This window comes from Podarcis pityusensis, assembly GCF_964106645.2.
Source record: "Podarcis pityusensis genome assembly, chromosome: 17".
Lineage (NCBI taxonomy): Eukaryota > Metazoa > Chordata > Lepidosauria > Squamata > Lacertidae > Podarcis > Podarcis pityusensis.
Genome location: NC_138042.1, coordinates 32,343,218 through 32,366,683, shown reverse-complemented (window position 1 = coordinate 32,366,683; position 23,466 = coordinate 32,343,218). Strand labels below are relative to the sequence as shown.

General features: G+C 46.0%; 1 protein-coding gene across 12 annotated transcripts in view; it reads left to right on the top strand.

The window, feature by feature from the left end:
* LOC308466147 (rap1 GTPase-activating protein 1-like) overlaps window positions 1-23,466 on the top strand; it is an 88,354-nt gene that overhangs the window by 11,944 nt on the left and 52,944 nt on the right. For 4 of the 12 annotated variants that reach the window (XM_080986751.1, XM_080986744.1, XM_080986749.1 and 1 more), the window contains exons 1-13: window positions 6,192-6,423; window positions 10,639-10,732; window positions 11,722-11,757; window positions 14,816-14,863; window positions 15,678-15,716; window positions 16,800-16,991; window positions 19,247-19,350; window positions 20,354-20,432; window positions 20,870-20,923; window positions 21,009-21,092; window positions 21,992-22,092; window positions 22,412-22,541; window positions 22,986-23,141. In XM_080986751.1, coding sequence (XP_080842877.1) covers window positions 6,380-6,423; window positions 10,639-10,732; window positions 11,722-11,757; window positions 14,816-14,863; window positions 15,678-15,716; window positions 16,800-16,991; window positions 19,247-19,350; window positions 20,354-20,432; window positions 20,870-20,923; window positions 21,009-21,092; window positions 21,992-22,092; window positions 22,412-22,541; window positions 22,986-23,141 — 1,161 coding nt within the window. In that variant the 5' untranslated portion in view covers window positions 6,192-6,379. Of the gene's footprint in view, window positions 1-6,184; window positions 6,424-10,638; window positions 10,733-11,721; window positions 11,758-14,815; window positions 14,864-15,677; window positions 15,717-16,799; window positions 16,992-19,246; window positions 19,351-20,353; window positions 20,433-20,869; window positions 20,924-21,008; window positions 21,093-21,991; window positions 22,093-22,411; window positions 22,542-22,985; window positions 23,142-23,466 lie in introns of those variants that run through there. The other 8 variants (XR_013980676.1, XM_080986745.1, XM_080986743.1 and 5 more) reach the window with 6 other exon arrangements.

The following is a 23,466-nucleotide window of genomic DNA, read 5'->3' as shown; positions in this document are numbered from 1 at the left end:
GGAAGGAGGTCCAACGGTTTGTCGGCTTCGCGAACTTCTATCGCAAGTTTATCAAAGGCTTTGCGATGCAGACAGCGGCCATCACGGACACGCTCAGCTCCAAGAAAAAGAAGTTCATCTGGACAGAGCAGGCGGAGCAGTCCTTTCAGGCACTCAAGCGTCTCTTCGCGTCGGAAGAGCAGCTGCTTCATGTCAACCCCAGCAGGCCGATGAGGGTGGAGACAGATGCTTCGGACAGAGCCGTGGGAGCAGTCCTGCTGCAGAAAGACCCGCAGGGGGTTTGGAGGCCGGGAGCGTTTTACTCAAGGAAGCTCAGCAAGTCCGAACAGAACTACACCATCTGGGACAGGGAGTTGCTGGCCATTCATGCAGCGTTCAAAGCGTGGAGGCACTTCCTGATCGGCGCCAAGCACACGGTGCAGGTCTGCACGGACCACAAGAATCTAGAGCACTGGCGCACGGCACAGTTCCTGAACCAGAGGCAGATACGTTGGGCTGAGTTCTTTGCGAATTTCGACTTCCGAATAGAGTATGTCCCGGGGGACACCAACATCATGGCGGATGCTCTCTCCCGTAAGCCACAGTATCTGGAGGAGGCAACGCCAGCGGCCGCCATGCACATCTTCGCACCGACAGTGTGGGCGTGCGCGGCGGCAACAGTTGACCTGGATGCGGTGCGACGAGCGTTGCAGGATGACTCCTTCGCGCAAGCAAAGATGGCAGAGGTGCACAGGGGCACGGCAGCGACCGACGAGTTCCAGCTGCGAGATGGTTTGCTCATCCGTAAAGGGGCCATCTACGTGCCGGGAGACGAACTTCGCGCCAAGGTACTGCAGCAGCTGCACGACGCGCCCACTGCCGGGCACTTTGGCAAGGAGAAGACGGTGGAATTAGTAGCCAGAGACTTCTGGTGGCCCGGAATGAGAGGGGAAGTCGCGGACTACGTGGCGAGGTGTGACACCTGCCAGAGGGCCAAACCAGTGCACAGACCGCCGGCCGGACTGCTGGAACCGCTGCAAACTCCGTTCGAACCATGGGAGAGAGTGGCCCTGGACTTTGTCACGGATCTGCCCAGCTCGAGGGGCAAGACGGCTGTGCTGGTGGTGGTGGACTTGTTCTCCAAGATGGCACATTTCATTCCGTGTGCGAAGGTGGCCACGGCGGAACAAACCGCCAAACTGTTCATAGACCACGTGTTCAAGGTTCACGGTCTGCCGCGGTCTATTCTGTCCGACCGAGGGCGACAGTTCATCTCGAACTTCTGGCAGAGGCTGATGGGCTTCCTGAACGTCAAGATCAACCTGGCGTCGGCTAGACACCCGCAGACCAACGGGCAAGCGGAGCGGGTCAATGCCATCATGCAGCAGTACCTGAGATGTTATGCGAATCAACAGCCTGCGACGTGGGTGGATTACCTGCCTCTCGCCGAGTTCGCCTACAACAACACGAAGCACGTGTCCACGGGGGTCACGCCGTTCTTCGCCAACAACGGGAGGCACCCCAGAACCTTCCCGGGACTGGAAAGAATGGGGGAGGGGGAGCCGCAGACAGCAGATGCGTTCGTGTCGGAGTTGCAGGAGGTCCACGATCAGCTGCGGCGGCACCTGGAGCTGGCTAAACACGCATACAAGGTACAAGCGGACAAACACAGAAGGGTTGGCGAAGAGATCCATGTGGGAGACTGGGTCTGGTTAGCAGCCCACGCAGTGCCGGCCAGGTCGTTGGCGAAGAAGAAACTAGGGCATAAACAACTGGGGCCCTACCAAGTCGAAGAACAGGTCAACCCGGTGGCTTTCAGGCTGGCTCTTCCGGAGGGTTCCAGAATGCATCCGGTGTTCCACAGATCGGTGCTCACTCCCTACAAGGCACCTCACAGGTTTCAGGAACCAGGAACGGCACCGGGTCCGCTCCGAGAGAGAACCGGGCAAGGGGGAGTGGCACAGGAGGAGTGCATCAACGAAGTCACGGAGATTTTGGACTCCAGATGGGGGGAAGAGGGGGTAGAATACCTTCTCGCCAAGGAGGGCACCCCGGCCAGTGCCAACAGCTGGGTGCCGGGCTACGCTTTAGACGAACCTCTGCTCAAAGAAGAGTTTCATGCCCTCTTCCCACATAGGCCAATGCCAGCAGACTTTTTCGACGACTGGCTTTTCACGCCCACGCTTTCAGCCAGCACGTTCCGGGGGTTCGACTCGGACGAGGAACCGACACGAGACGCCCGTTCCCCGGAGGGGTCACCCTCGGGATCTGCTTCAGAACCCTCGTATTGATGGGATGATCGACCAGAGGAGCAGTTCCGCAGAAGGTGGCTGGAGGGTCCAGGACGAGCAACGTCTCCAGAAGGCAACGAGGGAGAGACAGACATGGACGTTTTCGGGGACGACCCGGGTTTCGAGCACGGCGGCACAGAGATGGAAGCGGAGGTGACCGTCGTCAACGAGAGCAGGGAGGAAGAACCGGAAGACTTCGGATGGCGGCCCGCCACGGGAAGCGAACTGTATCCGACATTCGTCCCCCTGACACGGCAGCACCCAGATCCCGCACCGGAAGGAGGGGAGGGGGGAAGAGGGGGCTTCGAGGGGGGGATGGATGTCAGGGGTTCAGGAGCAGAGGCAAGGGCAAGGGAGGAAACAGAGAGCGAGGGGGAGGAGGCAGAAGAAAAGATGAGTGATGACGACGACCCGAGATCTCCGAGTCTTTCCAGTGAATCAGAAGATTCACAGAAAGGAGCACCAGTGGCCAGGGCAAGGGGGGAGCCTAGGGGGACACCCCAGGAAGATAGAGCCAGAGGGGACTCAGAGGGGAGCAGTTGGAAATCGGGACCAGCGTCACCGCCAGAGAGCAGGGAAGAGGAAGGGCGCCAGGGATCAAGCGCTGGCAGCTCACAACAGGGGGGAGGGCACGAGTCAGGAGTGGCCACACCTCCATCGGGGAGCGAAGAAACGGTCAGACGGAAGGTGGAAGGTTGGGCGCGCGCGCCAAGTTCAAATGCACAGGAAGGTGGCGCAGTAGGCAGCCCGGAAAGGGAGCCAGGTCCTAAAGCCCGCCGAAAGGAGGGAGAAGAGTCAGGGGGGTCAGCGTCAGCGTCAGAGGAATCCCGGAAGGAAGAGACCCCGGGGGGCAGAGGGACCCAGAGAAGAACAGTCAGGCGGAAAAGGTGGAGCAAGGCTAGGATATTAAGTTGGTGTACAAGGGGCGGAGACTCAGATGGAGCTTCGCCGATCTAACCATTAGACGTAGGGTTGCACGCAGCAGCTTGAGAATGGAAACTGTAACTCAATAAAGACTTTTATTTAATGATCGCTGGCTAGCGTGATCCTCTGTGAGCTAGGATCTGGAAGCAACTCTGACACATGGGGTCCACCAAAAACCACCATCAGATCAAAACTTGTTTCAGCAGACTGCAGAGTAAAAAAATCACAAGTCTGGTGCTTGTGAGCACCACAGAAACATTAATCCTAGCCAGGCATGAATCCTTTTTGATCTCCATGATTTTACATATTTTGACTGAAAAATCGCTAAAAATAATAACCACAAAGCACAGGTCACAGGTCATTTGATGGTGGTTCTGAGGGAAAAATTAGGAGGATCTGTAAGGATCTATATTTATGTACAATGGCATTGTTGGTAAACACCAGATCTGCAATTTGATGGCTCAGGCACCAGAGATAGGTGTGATCTGCATTTCAATGGTGGTTGAAACCCTATGAAAAAAATGTGATATCAAGGGGATCTGTTTTACTAGATTTGACTTGTGTGTGTTTGTGTATGCATGTGCTTACACACTTTCTCTCCCTCCCTCCCCCGACATTTCATATTCTTTCTCCTGATTCCTATGGCACCTCATTTTCTCCCCTCTGCTCCTCCTGACTTCTATTTTTCTCCTCTCCATCTCCCTGATCACTTTGTTTCCCCTCCTGCCCTCTCAGTTGCTCCACTTTCTGCTCAGCTATTCAAGTACTGAACTGATCCCTGAACAACACAGAGCTGAAAGCGGAATGGGAGCAGCATCACACTTCCTCCTTCCCCTCTGTATTCTTTTCGAGAGAGAAATGTACTGCATCTATAACCACCTCAGGACAAAGCCTGGAGGTGGAGAAGGGCTGGCTTGCAAGGGAGGCGGGCGCACTCAGAGGCTTCACAGGCCCTTGAGAAATTGTGAGGTTCCCCGGGTTATTTGCAGTGAGGAGGGGATGTGTTATAAATGTGCTTTAAATAAACGGTGTGCACACAGCTGTAATCACTGAAGGTTACTCTCCTAAGACCAGTGCTTCTAAAAAAAAAAAGTTTTGGGGTACTCTAATTTTGACTCAAGAAAATCACCATTTTATAGTTCAGATCGGGGAAAATAAATACAGTAAATGGGCAAAAGTACAAAGATTCACAAGATGTTTAGGGGTATGCGTACCCCTGAGTACCCCCAGAAAAAAGCACTGCCTATGACTATTTGTTCCTCCATATAAGAAATCGCCACCACCCCAGCATTTAGAAAACTTGCATGTTAGTTTTCTTCAATAACGGCAGTTGTTTTGGTTCCTCCCAATTAAGTTTTCAGCCCAGTTTTATTATCATTATTTTTATTATTCCAGAAGATTGCTTGCACCAGGGAAATGATCATTCTTCTGGACTTCTTAAGAGTATTTGATATACAGTCAACCAGGGTAACTTTATGGGCCATGTCACATGAATGGGTGTAGGAGGCTGTATTTGCAGGTGGCACCAGTCAGATGGGTGGTGTATTAATAATAAAATTATTATTATTATTATCCCTGGAGGGCAGGAGCAGACCCAGAAGATGGTGTTAGGAAGACTACCAGTTTGCTGTTTTGTCTTTGGCCTATGCAGTAGTGCAGTTTTAACCTGGTCCTCTGTGCTGCTCAATGTTGGCATTAAACTGCTGAATAGTGAAGTTATACCGAGATTGGGCATAGTCTTCTACGTGGATCTCCTGGTGGTCTGGCTCGTTTTCTTCTGCCATAATAAAGATAGACAACTGTCAGGGCTGCCTCAAGTCTCAGCTCACAAAAGACCAACGCCTATCTCTTCTTATATACAAAAGTGTTTATTGCAGTTCATTGTTTGCTTCACATCCGAGGCGCGCAGCCCTACGTCTGTTACGCTTAGACTGCTGAAGTCCCCTCTGAATCCGTCCCTCCCCTGCACCAGTTTAAGAGGCTTGCGCTGCTCCACCTCTTTCTCTCTTTCCTTTTCCGCAGGGTCTTCCTGCCCGCTGGGGTTTCGCCCCTCCTGGATTCCTCTGACGCGGAATCCCCAGACTGCTCTTGCCCCCTCCTGCGGGCTTTGGGACCTGGCCCCTCCTCCGGGCTCCCTGTACTTCCGCGCGCCTCTACATTTGAACTTGGCGCGCGCGCCCAACCTCTAACCTTCCTTTTAACAGCTACACTACTCCCTTCACTACTCCCCTCCCCTTCCGGGAGGGTGGCTTGCTCCGACCTCCCTCCCTTCTCTGCTGCCGGAGCTGCTTCCCCTGATACACTGAAACCTCCACCCCCTTCGCTGCACTCTGGCGGGGAGGCTGGTCCTGACGCCCAGCTGCCACTTTGGGATCCCCCGCTGGCCCCCTGCTCCTGACACGTCCCCCCTGGGGCTCCCCTGGCCTTGACCACCGGCGCCCCCTTCTGGGAATCCTCTGATTCGCTGGAAAGACTCATGGAATCTCTTGAGTCATTGTCATCCTCTTCCTCACTGTCCTGGGACTCATCCCCATCGCTCTCCATCTCCTGCCTACCCTGTGCCTCTGTCCCTGAACCCCTGACAACAACTAAATTGTTTCCTGCTCATTCCTTGCTCCTCTTTCCTCTGTCTCCCTCCTTGCCAAAACTTCTCAGGTCATCTCCCTTTTGTAACATCATGCTACAAACCACTATAGTATTGCTGTTTAGACAACAGCCCTCAACATACAGTTATAAGCATGATGTTTTTTTTATGGAGATCTGGATTTCCCCTGCCGAGGAGATGCTAGGTTTTCGGTTTTCCTTCTCTTTTTCCTCTTCAAAATATCCGCCTCCTTCATTTCTTGCTTTCCCTCTGACTCTCTCTCTCCTTCTTCCTTGGTTGTTCTCTAGCCCTCCTGACAACCTGCCGTGTCTCCCCAGGAGTTTCCTGCCCTTGCGCTGTGTAGATCCAGCCCTAACTGTGAGCTGTTCTTATTTTTGTCATTTGAAGTGTGTCTCAGGAGAGCAAAGGAAATAGCAGTTTAGATTTGGAGGATTTTTTTTGTTTTAAAGCAAGGGGAATAGTGGTTCGGGGACAAATCCTGTAGCCTCTGGAGACAGGGTGGCGAGTTTATGCTGGCACAGAAAGAGGAGACGCCTGTGCTCAGGAGGCCAAACAACCCACAACTGGCAGAGAGAAGAGGATGTTTTCTCGGAAACGTAGCTTTACCTTTGGAGTCTGTGAAGGGTATGTACCTGTACAGGTTCTGGCTGACCCTGTTGCATGTCCTTCCTGCTGCATCTTCCAGGAAAAGAAGGGTGCTGGATTTATTTTGCATTTACGAAAATTTGGGGGAACTTCCAGAAGAATGAGGGGTTCCTCGAGTCTTTTGGGAAGGGGAGTGAGCTGGATTGCTCTCGCCTTCCAGCATGCAATGCCTAAATCTTCAGGTCTTCCTTTCCCCCCTCTTTCTCCCCTTCCTCTTGGTTTTCGAAAAGATGTCTTGTTGTACGCAGTTATTTCCAAAGACAGGGAAACAGCTGAGTCTGCATTTCTCACAAGACTTTTGCTTTCAGAGCAGAAAAGGGGAGTTCTATAGACCCACAGCTGAAAATCGCATCTGGAGAATAGTCCTATCGGTACCGTGGTATTCTGTGGAACGTGAAATGCTAAATATTTCACTGAAATTTCATAGGACTTGGGCAGGCCTGTCGCCAGAAATATTTCAGTGAGGGGGCCTAATGGTAAACTGGGAGAAAGGAGCATTAATGTAGAGCAGCCAGTATCAAGAAACAAGTATGCTCAAAGTTATTTGATGTGGATGTAGTAAAATTAAATGGTTATAAAGTCTAAATATATAAGTACTTCATGTTTGACAGTAATCCCAGTGTTGCTCTACTCTCTTAGCAGCCAGAATATTGGGAACTGAGAGCAGTTTTATTCCCTGTTGAGCAACTAAGAGTGCATACACAAGGTACTTTTGAAGCACATTTTCCTCCTCAAAGAGTTCTGAGCACTGTAGTTTGTGCAAGGTGCTGGGAATTGTAACTCTGTGAGAAGTAGATTACAGTGCCCATATTTCTTAGAGGGGGAAAAATGAGCTTCAAATGTGCTTTAAAGGTGCAGTATAGATAAATTTTGCCTACACATTTCACCCATATATTAGCATAAGAAAAAGAATCACATCTCTTTCTCCACCTTCATGAAATAGTAATATTCCGGGGAGGGCCTGGAATATCCCTCAATTCCCACAGGCCTCTTGTGGTTACAAACCTGGATTTTGGTTTATAATAAGGGTATCTGGAGTTTGCGAGTCACAGGACTGTATTATGGCTAAGGTTGTGAACTGTGAAGCAATTCAAATATCACTTTAACCACAAACTCAGAAAGGGGAACCTATGACCTTCCAGATGTTATCGGAGTACAACTCCCATAATTCCTGTCCATTTGCCATGCTGGCTTTGTCTGATGGGTAACATCTTGAGAGCCACAAGTCCTATCCACACACTACCAACTTAATAGCATTTTTAAACCACTTTAATAGCATTTTTAAACCACATGGCTTATCCTCAAAGAGTCCTGGGAACTGTCCTTTAGTAAGATGCTGGGAATTATATCTGTCGCTGTGTCCTAATTCCCAGGATTTCATAGGAAGAATCATGATTAGCGTGGCTATATGTTATTGCTCAGCCTTGCAGCTATATAAGAAGGTGATAACTTTAAATAATGTGTGTGATGCACTTTGAACACTGAAAAAGTGTCATAAAATGTTTATTATATATTGTTATATAAGGCTGTCAATTAGATATACCGACCAGTAAAACCACATTCTGGCAGTTATCACAAATACTTAAAGACTTGAGAAGCTAGTATACTTTAGAGGTAGTACAACAAGTTTTTATTTATTTTCTATTTTGCTATTGGCTCTTCCCATCCTTTACTCTGATCATTCCGTGCATCAAGGCTTCCCCTCCTAGCCCACCTTGGCTCCAGGGCTCCAGTAATGTTTCAAATCCAAGCTAGCAACTTTAAAAAGAACTGCAATAGATTTAGAGCTTGCCTCTGGGATTTGTACCTGGGTGACTTTTAGTTGTCCAGCTGTTTTGGCTTGATTTCCCAGATGTTTTAAATCCACACTGCAAAGCAAGCAATGAGCAACTTAATTTGCATAAGACCCTAATTATTAACCCATGTAAATGAATTGTGATTATGTGTGCATTTTTCCCTGTGCTTATTTGTGTGGGAGGAATGTTCAGGTTCTTTCAGGAAAGCCTCTAAGTGAGTTTACTGGAAGCAGTAATTACCCCTTGCTGTGCTGCCTCTATATTACCGTCTTTCAGTATTACCATCATCAGTGAGAAACAGATGTTGAAGGGAAAACTGATTTCTACCTCTGCATTGTGCTTCTATTAATGCAGATAGATTCTCAGAATATCTCAGCTGCAGTTTGGTCGCTTAAGATCAAACAGAATGCATGTCACACTGAGTCTCAGAGTCGCCCAGTCCCTAAAATGGTAATGGTACTAAAAGTGGGAAGTTGTGCACCCTGGCATTCTCTGTGCAGCCGAGTCACACTCAGATACAGGTCTTATAAAACTAGATGAGTTCTCTCATTGTTTTGGTAAATTGCCTCCAAGAGTATTCCCCAGCTACTGCTAATGTTTATTGCCCAAGGAGTTTGTAACTCGCTATTTACTGTCATGTGACTTCTGGGATCAGGGTATCATTTATTTTACATGGCATTCCTTATGCTTCTGCTTCTTGTTAAAATTTGGAAAGACTCTGCTATTGTATGACTAATCAAGTAAGATAATTTATGTCGTAAAAACTGTTGGGGTCCTGCAAACTCATCTTACTCATTCATATACACTGGTACCTTGGTTCTCAAACACCTTGGTACTAAAATAACTTGGAACCCAAACACTGCAAATCCAGAAGTGTGTTTCCGTTTGCGAACCTTTTTCGGACGCAGAACGTGCTCTGATTTGAGTGCTACATTGAGGTCTGTCTGTTTTTGCTATTTATTTTGCGTTTTTGTTTTTGCGGCTACTGATTGATTGTGTGACTGCAGTACATTGTTTATTGTTTTCATTTTATGGATCACTGGTCTCGTTAGATAGTAAAATTCATGTTAAACTGCTGTTTTAGGGGTTGTTTTTAAAAGTCTGGAACCGATTAATCCATTTTGCATTGCTTTCTATGGGAAAGTGCGCCTTGGTTTTGGAACACTTTGGTTTTGGAACGGACTTCCGGAACAGATTACATTTGAGAACCAAGGTACCACTGTAGATGCGTATAGATACATACACACATACACACACGTAGTGAACTGTTGGGCTAACAGCAGGTCACCAAAAGAACTATATGCTATGGAACTCTGTTGACTTAATTCTCTTTTGGGAATTGTTCCAAGCCTTTTTTTCTTTCACAGAACTCACATCTTCCCTTTGTAAAACCTACCGGTGTGATTTCTAGGATTTTTCCTTTATTTAGCAAAGCAGAACACAACACTTGTAGGTTTATTCTAATACTCGGCTGTAACCAGGCATGAGGAAGAAGGGATCAAGAATTAGCTGAGCCAAGTCAAAGTGGTGGAAGACCGGGAGAGGTGTTTGTGTGGAGTCCTGTTTGGACATAACAAGGAAAACGGCAGTGGAACCACCGAAGGGGTAGAAGGAATAGTATGGGGCAGCTTGGCTGCCAGTACAGTGGTACCTCTGGTTACGTACTTAATTCGTTCTGGAGGTCCGTTCTTAACCTGAAGACCACTTTAGCTAATGGGGCCTCCCGCTGCTGCCGCGCTGCCGCCGCCGCCCGATTTCTGTTCTCATCCTGAAGCAAAGTTCTTAACCCAAGGTACTATTTCAGGGTTAGCGGAGTCTGTAACCTGAAGTGTATGTAACCCGAGGTACCACTGTACTAAAATGGAAGGTGGAATGCAGCAGTAGGCTGGAGGGAATTTTACAAGTAAAAGCATGGAAGTAGGATCACTTAGGACTCACTGTGAACACTGTGCTAGAGGATTTCTAGGTTAGCATTTGAAAAAAACAACTTGATTCACTGGGCAGATAAGTCTGGTACTGTTTTGTGTCTGGAGTTTCTGGTGTATGCTTATGTGGAAAATACTACAAACATATACCTGTGTTAACTGGCCTGATCGGGGCGGGGGGGGGGACAGGGTGTCATATTTCTCAGTTACCATTGAGATTTTGGGGTTTGATCTTGAACCCATTGTCAGCTGCGATATTTTCTTGGAAATATAATATGATGATCACCCTCCACTGATTTTGAAAGTGTGGGCCAAGGGTCTTATGAAGTGCAAGCATAACAATTCTTAGACTTGTAAGTAAAGGTGGGAGTCAACATCTGGGAGGGACGGTATGACTAAACGGAACAGAGGACCTGCCTGCTACATTGGGAATTTTATGGTGCTCCAATTAGAGTTGTCTCCTTTTCATGCAGGAGGACTGATGAGGCAGAGCGCTGCATCAGTGACACCTTAGACTCACCTGTCCAGGACCCTGAGGCTGCCCTTAATCCAGCTGTTCAAAATAAGGTAAGAGGCTGCAGAATCCTTCTTTTTTTTAAAAAAAAAACCTAGAATCCTTGCAGTCAGGTATTCAGTGAGTAAGGGTGTGGACTGAATCAGCTCTCTCAACCAACTGGTGTGCATGTAGTCAGCTCTGTGCACATAGTCCTGGCCAGGGCCGGCCCACCCATTTGGTGAGGTAAGGCAGTTGCCTTATGCAGCAGATCTTGTCTCCAGTGAGTGTGCTGCTCACCACCTCTGCCACTGCCTCATCTCCACCCACCAATGTCTTCTCCTCTATAGCCTCCTTTTACTCCCCCACCACCTTTGTGGGGAGGTCTGTGGAGCAAGACGTAGGGAGCTGTGGAGGAAGAGGGGGCGGTGGTAGGTGGACTGGCATTTTCTGTTTTGCCTGAAGTGGCAAAACGTTCTGAGCCAGCCCTGGTCCTGACTGTTGAATTGGACTGGTGAATTGCACAAACACCACTGTTTAATTGGTGCCGCTCTCCTACAGCTAGGGACATACAGAGAATCCCTTTTCAATACACATGCGGCCCCTGGTTGGATCAGAACAAGTAGCAAGGGTTGTGCCTTTAGATGGGAAAACTTCTAGACTGTAATAGAAACTTTTCCTCAGCTTAACAGATAAATTACTATCTGAATAATAAAGGTGATACTGATGAATTGCTTTTTTAAAAAGTGAAAGATTCATAAATCACAAGAAATTAGAATATGTGAGTACTATTTTTCAGTCTGGTTTCTGAATAATTAGAGTTTATGCAATAGTTTTTCTTTCATGCCTATTTCTGTAACAGTGAAGATCAGGAAGTATTTATTTTAACATCAATGATGAGAAAGTCTCAATCTTATGAAGAGCCTTGCCGATTCAAGTTTTGGGGCACGTGTAAAGGGCAAAATATTAAGCATCATATAATTTCACAAAGAATAAAAGTCTCATTTACAGAGATCTCGATCAAAATTTGTGACCTTGGAAATTCATTTCTTATTTCTCACAGGCAGTGGATTTGTTTGAAATGATTGAAAAAATGCAGGTATGGTTTGCTTATTCCATCAAGTTTCAGCTTTCTTAGTGTTGACTCACTTTCTATGCATTAAATCTGCTGTGAGATTGTACCTCCATTGCAACACTGCTGTCGTGTAAAAACATGCTGTCTCTCATTCCAGTCCTGTCCTGTCCTGTCCTGTCCTGTCCTGTCCCACCCCCCACCCCCAGTTCTACAGCACCTTCTGCTAACCAGTCTTGTTTACCTCCATTCAGAAAATGTATTTATCTCTTCCCCTTGTTATAAGAAAAAACTGCTCCTTTTCCCTTATGGGGTATCCAAGAGCCCATATAGAGTCCTTAAGTGGGTTCCCTATTGGTAGGAGAAAATAACAGAGGCCAACCAGAGTATATTGCAAAGCAAAGCGGCTAGTAAGCCTGATCTTTATTAACTGTTGCAACAGGGTCCCTACTCACCACACGCAGGAGGGAGAAGAGAACCCAGAACAATGGTGCATAAGTCCTTATATAGACTTTTGAAATTGCCCACCCTGTAGCCCAAGACCACCCCTCTAAAACATCATACATACATCACAGAAGGAGGCAGTCTACAGCAGAAGTCCTGTCTGCCAGGATACTTGATATCGGTCACTGATGGCTTTACCTGGGCAGCCTGGCCATTCTTTTGTGGTGGCAAATACTTTAGTTCCTGAATCCAGATCACAGGCTCACCCTATTCATACACAAATACGCCCTTAAGACAGGATTTGTAAGCAAAAGACAATGGGGAGGCTTTCCCATTTCCTTTCTCCTAACAGAGAAATATTTGAGGTCAATTTGGGAAAGTCAAAATGACTTCAGGATTGCTCTCCTGTACTATGTCAGACACGTGGCTTATATACTTATGTATGTGTTTGCCTTGTACATTTATGAACATTTCATTTATATTTGACAGCTAATAATTCTTGTAATACCTTTCTCCTGCTTGTTACAAATGGGGTAGGTTTCTTTCCGCTGAGCTTCTGTTAGCCAACGTTCATTTGCAGCCAAGGATGTATACACTTAACCACACGATTCCAGGGATGAAACATTTCGTAGGAGTGCCTTGGCATCCCTACTCTGCCCCACCCCTGGCTGGAAGCTAAGTTCCTATTGCCAGTTGGCTCAGAAACTGCAACAGAGGCAATAACTAAAAATGGGACTCCGCAGCCTATATGATTTGTTGATTGCGTCAGAGAACCAGCAGCGCCAAACTGCTGGTGGTGAGGCAAGAGCTGGCAATTATCTAGTTGCTAGGTGCCAGAGGCCAGATGCACAGTAGCTCTGACGTAAGGAACATGTGAAGCAAAATCCCCCTTCCCTGCCACCTGCCGTGCCTGCTTGTGTTTTCTTCTCTGTGTTGTCACTCTGTGCGGCTGTTTGTGCTAGCAAAGCGAACTCAGCACTTTCTGTCGTAATGCCGTGTTAACTTTCTCTCTCTCTTTTATTTAACAGAACTTGCCTTCTGCTTAATTGCAAAAAAAAAAAAAAATCCCAACAGCGTCTGAGCAACAGATAGATAGATAGATATAGTTAAAAAGATCAAGGTTAGAACGATGGTGTGTTAGAAGCTAAAATTACAGATTAAAACACATAGCAGTTTTACATGTCTGGGTACGCTTGTGTAATTAAAAGAGTTTTTATCAGAAAAGTGTACTGCAAAGGTGTTTGCTACCTTGATAATTGGGTGAACACACCTTACCTTTTAATCTTAAACTCTCAAGTCTAAGAGGAGGAAAGGAAATGGAGTAACCGGGTAGGATTGGAAAACTACCCTGATGCCTGTCTAGGTGTCTTGAATGGAAACAGATGGGAAACACCTGTGTGTATGGATGCCTCTATATCCAGCAAGGCTTTAGCTTTATGTTTGGACTGTGCAGAACATGGATTGATTCTAACACCTGGATGAGAGGGGAACATTTGGGAGCAGTTTTAGTTGCAAAACATCATTCTCTTTCCCTTTCCTAAAGCAATGGATCTCAGCCAGAATAAGACAGAATGAGGTGTAGGGGTTCCATTCTCCCACTGCTTACAGTATTTTAGGCTATATGATAAAGGGAAGTTCTCTTTCTGCACATAACTGTGGCATTATGGGAGAAGTATTGCTTCTTTTCTCTTGCATTCTGGGAAGTCTCGCTTATAATCTTTTCTCTGCTTCTGCACACACTGTACAAACCTGTTCTAAACACCAAGACATTCCCTCATTCCTCAGTTCATTTTAAGTTCATGAACAAACAATATGATCTGTTCTTAATGCATAGCTGACCACATCTACAGAACTCGATTATTATATTCTTTCATGTTATGATCAATCATTAGTAATTGTTTTAGTCATGTTATATTAATCTTTAGTTATAATTTAATTAGGAGGTTTCATGCCTGTCTAGTTCCAGCTCTGTTTCCCAGCCTTTAATCTATCGGTGATTAATGTTTATTTGTAATTCCCGCCTTGTACTTATGTTAACCAATCAGCAACAAGTTGCTTTGTGTTTGTATCAACCAATCAGCCACAAGCACACCTGTGGCAATGTTTGTAATATTCAATAAAAGAGAGTTCTCGGGGCTTGCCCCGGCAGACGCCTCCCACATGACACCTGCCACTCGTCTGTCGTGAATTCATTCCAACAATATGATGTGATTCTTTCCCAGATTCACCTGTATTTCTGATTAGTTTACTCCTTCTACACACTGACTGACTATTGTTATGTAAATGGTGAAATGGGCTTGTGTGTCCTGGGTGTGTATGCCAAAGGCACAACTCCTTTTGCTTTGCAAACAAGGGAGTTGTTTGTTCAGTTTGTGTTAATGATATTCTACAGTTAATTATTATGAAAAAGTAGCAACAACAGGTATGCTGGCTGTTCTCTTTTTGCAATTTAACCTTGACTATATCCAGGAGTAGGACTTAAAACTTTGTTGAGAATCTTGCTCTCAGCTGCAGAAATCTGAATTTGTGTTGGAAGGGTGGGTGGGTTAGCAAGCAGGATATTGGCATCAGGTGGAGGGGAAAGGGGAAAGGAGAGACATACTGGACTGAGCAGTTTCACTCTGCCTTTTTCTCTGTCTAGAAAAGTCGTTTGGATGAGCAAAGGTGTTCACTTCCAGCTCCACTCAAGGTCAGTTCAGCTCTGCAATTATACGACTGAACCCTCCAACGGAATTTTAGTACTAAAAATGACAACTGTAAGAGCCGATCCTCACATTGTCTTTATAATGCATGGTATAAAAAGCTGTTTCCCAACATCCAGAGAGGGATCAATGAGGCCCAGATAGGGCTATGCATATATGATCAAGCTGGGAATCAGGGACAAGACAGCAGGGGTGTGGTGTGCTTTGCTCCCAGCTGAATTGCAGCTTTGAGTGTGTCCCTGTATCAATGAATGGCAGCCTTCCACTTATGTAGGTTTCAACTGTGGAGCTAATAAGGGACTAGGAGGTGAGCCAAATATATATGAAAGAGATGGGAATTGCAAGGATAGGGAAGAGCTAATGCCAGAGGGATTTCATGAGGAAGACAGGGAGCTGGGGGAATAGTCATAATCTATATACCGTATTTTTCGCCCCATAGGGCGCACCAGCCCATAGGGCGCACCTAGTTTTTTGGGGGGGGGAATAAAGGGGGGGAAAGTTACCCCTCTGGCTCTCCAGGCTTCAGCGAAAGCCTGCATTCGCCCCATAGGACGCACACACATTTCCCCTTCATTTTTGGAGGGGGAAAAGTGCGTCCTATAGGGCGAAAAATACGGTATATACTGTATTATCCAGAAATGCATATAGTTTGGGTGGAAGAACTGGGAGGCCCAATTATTATCCTTATTTGGACTCAGGAGGCAGGGATGCATGTGATAGGATGTTGGAAGCCTATGCATTACTTTGCAATTTGCATAATCCCCAGCTCCTCACCCCCATATGACCTCTTTGGGTTTTCAGAGAGAAGAGGAGTACATCCCATACCCTAGCATCCATGAGGTGAGTCGCAGCAAAACCAACCAAGATTTGAGTTCAAATTCATTCGTTTTTTTAAAAATGAGGTTGGCTCACGTACGCCCTCAAATTGTGGATCAGGTGTTAGTTTGAACTGACAGCATTTAATGATTCCAAGCCTTCATTTGCCTTTGTACTAAGAGTTGTTAGGAGACCCCCTATTCCTTTTGATTCCTAGAGTTCCCTGGGAAGAGGGGTTGGTTGTTAAGCCACTCTAGGAATTGTAGCTCTGTGTGAGGAATAGAAGAAGAGGAGTTTGGCTTTGATATCCCGCTTTATCACTACCCTAAAGAGTCTCAAAGCGGCTAACAATCTCCTTTCCCTTCCTCCCCCACAACAAACACTCTGTGAGGTGAGTGAGGCTGAGAGACTTCAAAGAAGTGTGACTGGCCCAAGGTCACCCAGCAGCTGCATGTGGAGGAGCGGAGACGCGAACCCGGTTCACCAGATTACGAGTCTACCGCTCTTAACCACTACACCACACTAGGGGTCTCCTAACAATTCCCAACATCCTTAATGGAACTGCTGTTCTCAGGATTCTACAGGGGAAGCCATATAACTGTTTAAAGTCATATGTTACTGCTTTAAATGTATAGTGCAGGTGGCAGCTGTGACTCGATGGCCAGACCACATTCTACCATTTTTTAAATGGCTTCACCAGTTCCTGTCATTTCCCACCTGAACCTGTCCTACTATTAAGATCAATATTTGATTTGCTTCTCTGGGTGCTTGTACTATGTTTTTGATGACAGGGGAAAGCTCATTTTCTGTGGTAGACTCTGACCAGAATGGAACATGAACTTAATTTTGAAGGTTTACTTTTGTTTCAGAGGTGTGTGTGCATGTGAAATTATAGATTGGATTCATTTTAAATTTTCTGTGCCGAAAACGTAACTGATCTGTAGAAAAGAGTTTACAACCTGAAAAAGAGACAATGCACGTTGTTTTGTAAACAAAGAAAATCTTTAATAAAAACTATTTAAAAAATAATAATTCAACAGATCAAGATCTGTTCTGTTTTGATTATCTGCTTGTGTCTGATCCTACAACATCTCTCTTTCTGGATAGGTGTTACGGAGAGGGTGGCCCTACCCTCTCATTATCTTACCCCAGTTTGGGGGCTATTGGATCGAAGGGACCTCTCACAACCTTCCAATCTCAGGCCCAGAACTGCATGACTTGCCATCCCCTTGCAGTGGCAAAGTGAAGCTGGAGTGTGACCCAACAGCCAAGTTGTACCGCAAGCACTTCCTGGGAAAGGTAAGAGAAGTTTTGTAGCTCCTGACTGCTCATCTGCTACTGAGCTGGGTTCAGGGTCCTTGTATCCATTTACAAAGCCCTGAACAACTTGGGTCCTGGGTGCCTTAGGGGGTCACCTGAACCCTTATATCCTAAGCTAGATCACTGATCTCATCTGAAGGAGTGTTTCTGGTTGTCCCTTGAGTTGGTGAGGCTTATTTGACATCAACATGAAGATGAAACTTCAGTCTTTGTGGCCCACTGCTGGGGACATACAGCAGGCACCTTCTGAACTATGGCCTTGTCCATACTTCCACTTGTGCCGTGCCTAGAAAGCATGGGTCTGAGCGGTTCTCACATTTGAAAGTTGCCCACTTTCCAAGTGAAACCCCACTATTTAGCAATAGATTGGAACAAACGGGAACCTGGGGGAAACCCGAATTGCCATTTGTTCCAACTGAGTGCTAAAGAGCGGTTTTCCCCGGGGGAAAGCAACAGGACAAGGGGAGGTGTGGAAAAGCCCTAACTTCCAAATGTTTGCTGAAAACATTTATTTTATTTTATGTTTTGCATGCAGGGCTATGCAGACAGTCTAGGAAAATGTTTACCATAATAGTCAGCTGGTGATCTGTTTTAATGTTGTGTGGTTTTTATTGTATTACACTTGTTGTAAAGTGCTTTGATTTTTTTTTGGAATGAAATTGCATCATTAAAATATTTTAAAATAAATAAATACTATTATTTTATTGGGCACACAGGCTTTTAAAATTTATTATATTCGTTGCCTGCCCTTCTCCTTGAAGTCCCAGGGTGAGTTACATGTAGAAAAAACTAGTACAATAAAACAAAACAAAGAAAAACAGTCCCACTGCAAAATACCATACATATCAACAAAACTAGATTTCAACCAGGGGAATGGTAACAACCTGAGTACAGTTGCCAAAGGCCAGGTAGAAGAAGAACATTTTCTGTGATCATCTAAAGCTACAAAGAGATGGTGCCAAACACATCACAATTACCGTATATTTCTGTGTATAAGTCTAGGTTTTCTCCCTAAAAAATAATGTCAAAAATTAGGGGGTGTCTTATACACGGATACATCTCCCCCATTTTCTTAAATCTGAGTCCCCCAAAATAGGGGGTATCTTATACATGGGGGCGTCTTATAGACGGAAAAACAGTAATTTGCTAGTTTAATTGTTAATTATTGGTGTCTTCTGATCAACTTAATATTTTGTCAATTAATCGATGAAGATCAGTTTTAATCAATTAGGTGTGCCTTAAGGGCACACCTTTTATTCCAGACTATTTTAGAACCAGTATAAAAATGAACCAAACAGAAAATACTATCTTATGAAAGTATTTATTTACGAAAACACTAATTTCATTAAAAATATCCAAGTGGTATACAATAATTAGGGACGCGGGTGGTGCTGTGGGTAAAACCTCAGTGCCTAGGACTTGCCGATCGTACGGTCGGCGGTTCGAATCCCTGCGACGGGGTGAGCTCCCGTTGTTCGCTCCCAGCTGCTGCCCACCTAGCAGTTCGAAAGCACCCTTAAGTGCAAGTAGATAAATAGGTACCGCTTTATAGCGGGAAGGTAAACGGCGTTTCCGTGTGCTGCGCTGGTGCTGGCTCGCCAGAGCAGCTTCGTCATGCTGGCCACGTGACCCGGAAGTGTCTTCGGCCACGCTGGCCACGTGACCCGGAAGTGTCTTCTGGCCCCCGGCCTCTTAAGCGAGATGGACACGCAACCCCAGAGTCGGTCACGACTGGCCCGTACGGGCAGGGGTACCTTTACCTTTACCTTTATACAATAATTATATGTACAATGAAAACCACAGATCACTGTGGAAGAGGGGGCAGCAAAAGCCTAGTTTCTATATGTTGGAGCATCCATTGTATCCTAAGTATGGTCAGCTCAGAAGGGGATGGACGGGGAACAGACACAGCATGGAAAATAGAAAAATGACATAAAAATGGCAGAAGCTATATCCCTGAAAATACCACCAGTATTCAAAGATTGTTTCCGTGATGCTGGAGAGAGGCAGTGAACTCATGACACACCCTCAGCGCACACACCTGCATTACTACATACAAAGCAACATGGCAATGCCTTCCGCCCCAATTCAGCCTACTAGGACTTCCCCTGTCTCCTCTCATATTACCTCAAGGCAGTCCAGAATTCAAAATATTACATGTGCCCAGTGGCTGCTAGAGGAGGAAAAGAGTCTTTTGCTTCTACATCCCTTATTCCAATATCTCTTTTCCTCAGGAACATCATAATTTTTATGCCAATGACACAACTTTGGGCTACTTGGTCCTTTCCGTGAAGTATGAACAAGTCGAAAAGCAAGACAACCTCCGCTTGCTTCTGAGGTAAAACAGCCCTTTGGTTCAAACCTTGTGAAATGATTGCACTTTTCAGGTGGTTCTCTGTCTCTCAATGGCTGTCTTAACTAAGCTTATTTTCCACTTTTCACACACACATAAAAGTCACCAGAATTTCAGAACTAATTGCAAAGCAAGATTATATTTAAAAATAGATAGGAGGTGCTGCCAATAATCACTCGACTATTCATTTGGCAAGTGCTTGTCTTCCTCACCCCTGCCTCCAGCACACTTAAAAAAAAAAGAATTTCCCTCATGATTGCTTTGGGAAAAGTCCACAACTGTTGATGTTTGAGAAGGCTAGCAAGCCTTATTTGGGGCACCCAATGAAATTTATTTATTTTTTAAAAAATTACTTAAATTACTGCTTAATATACCACTTGATTGCCGAACTTTATTTGCAGCATATATAACAATTATAAAAATAAGTCCATGGATAAAATAAATTAAAATTTATCCACTCAGTGGGCAAAATAAAATTAAAATTGCCTGCTGCATTGTCAAAGGGTATTGACCCCTCCGGGCTGTAAAGCTACCCCACTATTAGGCAGCTGATTTTGGGTGTCATGAAAGTGTGGGGAATTTTTAGCCATTTAATTTACTATATTTTTATTGTAAGGGAAGTAGAGAAGGGCTTGTGCAATTTTTCTGTCACAGATGTCAAAATAACTTTGCTGGCTTTAGGTACTGTGAACTTTGGGGTACAGTGGTACCTCGGGTTAAGTACTTAATTCGTTCTGGAGGTCTGTTCTTAACCTGAAACTGTTCTTAACCTGAAGCACCACTTTAGCTAATGGGGCCTCCATCTGCTGCCGCTGCATGATTTCTGTTCTCATCCTGAAGCAAAGTTCTTAACCCGAGGTACTATTTCTGGGTTAGCGGAGTCTGTAACCTGAAGCGTACGTAACCCGAGGTACCACTGTACCAAGGAAGCTGGAGTTGTTGCTGCTTGGTTTCCTTAGCATTTATTTTGGTTGTTTGTTTGTTGCAGGTCTCGAACCAGTACCAAGCACGACTTGATTCCTATTTCCTGCCTGAATGAGTTCCCCAATGCTGTCCAAATGGCAAAGGTACATTGTTCCAGGTCCAGCCCCTTTACTGTTAGTTGCCGGGTTATTTTTGCCTTGTAATCCTCCGATGAACCAAATCTGATTCTTTTCAGTTACTTGTCCAAAGAAAAGGTTCCATTTTGCTAAGTCACCCATGACAGGCAGCATAAGTTAAACAGTCTCAAATTTTAAGTCCTAAATTTAAATTTATATCCTACTTAATGAATTTTGAATCCTTGAGTACTAGCCTATGAAAGCAACTAGAGAATAAATAAGTTGGGGTGTGTGGGTGTGACAAATCCCATGCAAATACAGGACTGTTGAAAGGTTAAATTTGCAAATGTGAATTTTCACGCCACGTTCAATAACTGATGCTCATCCGATTGGCTTCAGTGAAAATGGTACCTCAAGTCCCTGCACTAGAATTGTGTTGACATCTTTTGCTTGTCCTCCTGCAGCTGCTGTGTGAGGATGTGAATGTTGACCGCTTCTTTCCAGTGCTCTATCCCAAGGTAGGCTCGCTGTAGCCCCATGTGCAAACTCTCTCTTTCTCTGCCTGTTTTTACTTCTAACTCTGGCTGTTTCTTCACCTCATAGGCTTCCCAACTCATTGTTGCATTTGATGAACATGTCATCAGCAATAACTTCAAGTTCGGAGTCATCTACCAAAAACCTGGGCAGGTAAACCTCTTTTCTTCTGCACACTCAATGCCCTTTTCTATCATAGGCTATTTGGGGAGTCTGGGCAAGAGCTTCCTTATGTCCTCTTGTTCCCCTGCATCATGTCCAGTGATCCTCCATTCTTCCTTTCTGGTACATCATCACTCCTTTTTGGCTAATCATCTCCCCCCTTTGTCCCCCCCCCCCAATCCTCCCTCTGGCTTCCACAACTGGGAAGGGGAGCACTTGGAAGTGACATGCAAGCGACTAAGGAGGAGAAACTAAGCTGTAGACATCACCTGAGAAATGTCTCTAAGTCCCTGCTGAAAGGCACCCTTTAGGGCAGGGGTCAGCAACCTTTTCCAGCAGGGGGCCGGTCCACTGTCCCTCAGACCATGTGTTGGGCCGGACTATATTTTGAAAAATAATAATGAAGAATTCCTATGTCCCACAAATAACCCAGAGATGCATTTTAAATAAAAGCACACAGTCTACTCATGTAAAAACACGTTGATTCCCGGACCATCCACAGTCCAGATTGAGAAGGCGATTGGGCCACATCCGGCCTTGGGCCTTAGGTTGCCTACCCCTGCTTTAGGGGATTGGCTATGGCCTATGGGCCACCACTGACTAATATCTGTTCAGAACCATTCAGCTTATCTTCTGCTAGTATCAAAGATACATACTGTCTCCACACCTTCCGCTCTGGCAAACAGGGATTGTGACTTTTTTAGGAAGGTGAAAGGAAAGGAGTGTGTGTGTGTGTGTGTGTGTGTGTGTGTGTTTATGTGTGTGTGCTTGTGCATATGCACACACATGTGCAAAAGAGACCTTTATTGTACTGGTTATTGGACTCCAGGATAGGTCAAGAACTCGAATGGGAAATGGTGGCCTTCAGTTTTCTGTTTCCTTTTATATAGACCACAGAGGAAGAAGTCTTCAGTAATACTGAAGAGAGTCTGGGCTTCTTAGAGTTTTTGGATATCCTTGGAGACAGGATCCAGTTGCAGGATTTCCGTGGGTGAGTACTTCAGCTGTAAAAACCTAATGGTTTGGAAGTTGTCCTTCTTGGCCCATTTTTCCTTCAAAGACTCTTGCATAGGCTTAATAGCAGCAGAGAGCAGTGGCCCTGTCTGGTCCTGTCTTGGGAAGTGGCAGTAGCACCACCAGGAAGTTCTAGTCCTCCTACTCTCTTTCACACACCACTGCACACACCAATTACCACAATTCATTCTGTGAATTGTATTTCTGCCTTTGATAAAGCTGCTACCGTTGTTCATGGTATCTCTTCTTCTGTCTGTTCTCCTCTCTCCTTCTCCTTCTTGCCTTATGCTGATCAGCTTCCGAGGTGGCTTGGATGTTACTAGAGGTCAAACAGGATCTGAGTCTATCTACACACATTTCCGGGGCAAAGAGATCATGTTCCATGTCTCTACGATGTTGCCCTTCACAGAGGGAGATGCCCAACAGGTACCGTGGGGACCTATGGAGGACACAGTATTGAATAAGCCTCTAGAGCAGCGGTTCTCAACCTGTGGGTCCCCAGGTGTTGTTGGACTACAGCTCCCATCATCCCTGAACTCTTGCCTTGCTAGCTAGGGGTGATGGGAGTTGTCGTTCAACAACATCTGGGGACCCACAGGTTGAGAAAGGCTGCTCTAGAGTGTAGAGTGATGGCAACAGACAGGTAGCTACTTTAGGGTTGATGTGACAAAGGGAAGGTTGTTGGAGCAAGTTGTGATTGGAAAGAAGAGGCCATAATCTGGTCTGGGGATTGCTTGAGTTGACAGTTTAGAATGGATTGGAGTTTAAGATTGGGGTAGGTACTGTGGACTTGAGTGGTCAAGCTGGGCAGCTTGCATTTGGGAAGCCCAACTCCCCTCTTAACATGCTCCCTTGCGTGTTCCCTCCCAGCTTCAGCGGAAGCGCCACATTGGGAACGATATCGTGGCCATTGTCTTCCAGGACGAAAATACTCCCTTTGTCCCCGACATGATTGCATCAAACTTCCTGCATTCCTATGTGGTTGTGCAGCTCCACCACAGTGCCCTGGGGGAGACTCTCTACAAGGTAAGTCCACTCGGTCAATACTCTGCTGCTTTCACAACGAGTGCAAGAGAGTTCTGCTGCAAGGGTAGGAAACCTCTAGGCTCCTCTGGCTGGCCTTTGGGAATCTCCCCAAGCCACACCCCCTTCCCAGCCCCACCTCTCACTGGCCCTGCTTTGCACCTTCCTTGAGTGCTAATGCTTCTTGCTTGCCTCATTGGTGGATAGAGGTAAAGGTAAAGGGACCCCTGACCATTAAGTCCAGTCGTGACCGACTCTGGGGTTGCTGCGCTCATCTCGCTTTATTGGCCGAGGGAGCCAGCGTACAGCTTCTGGGTCATGTGGCCAG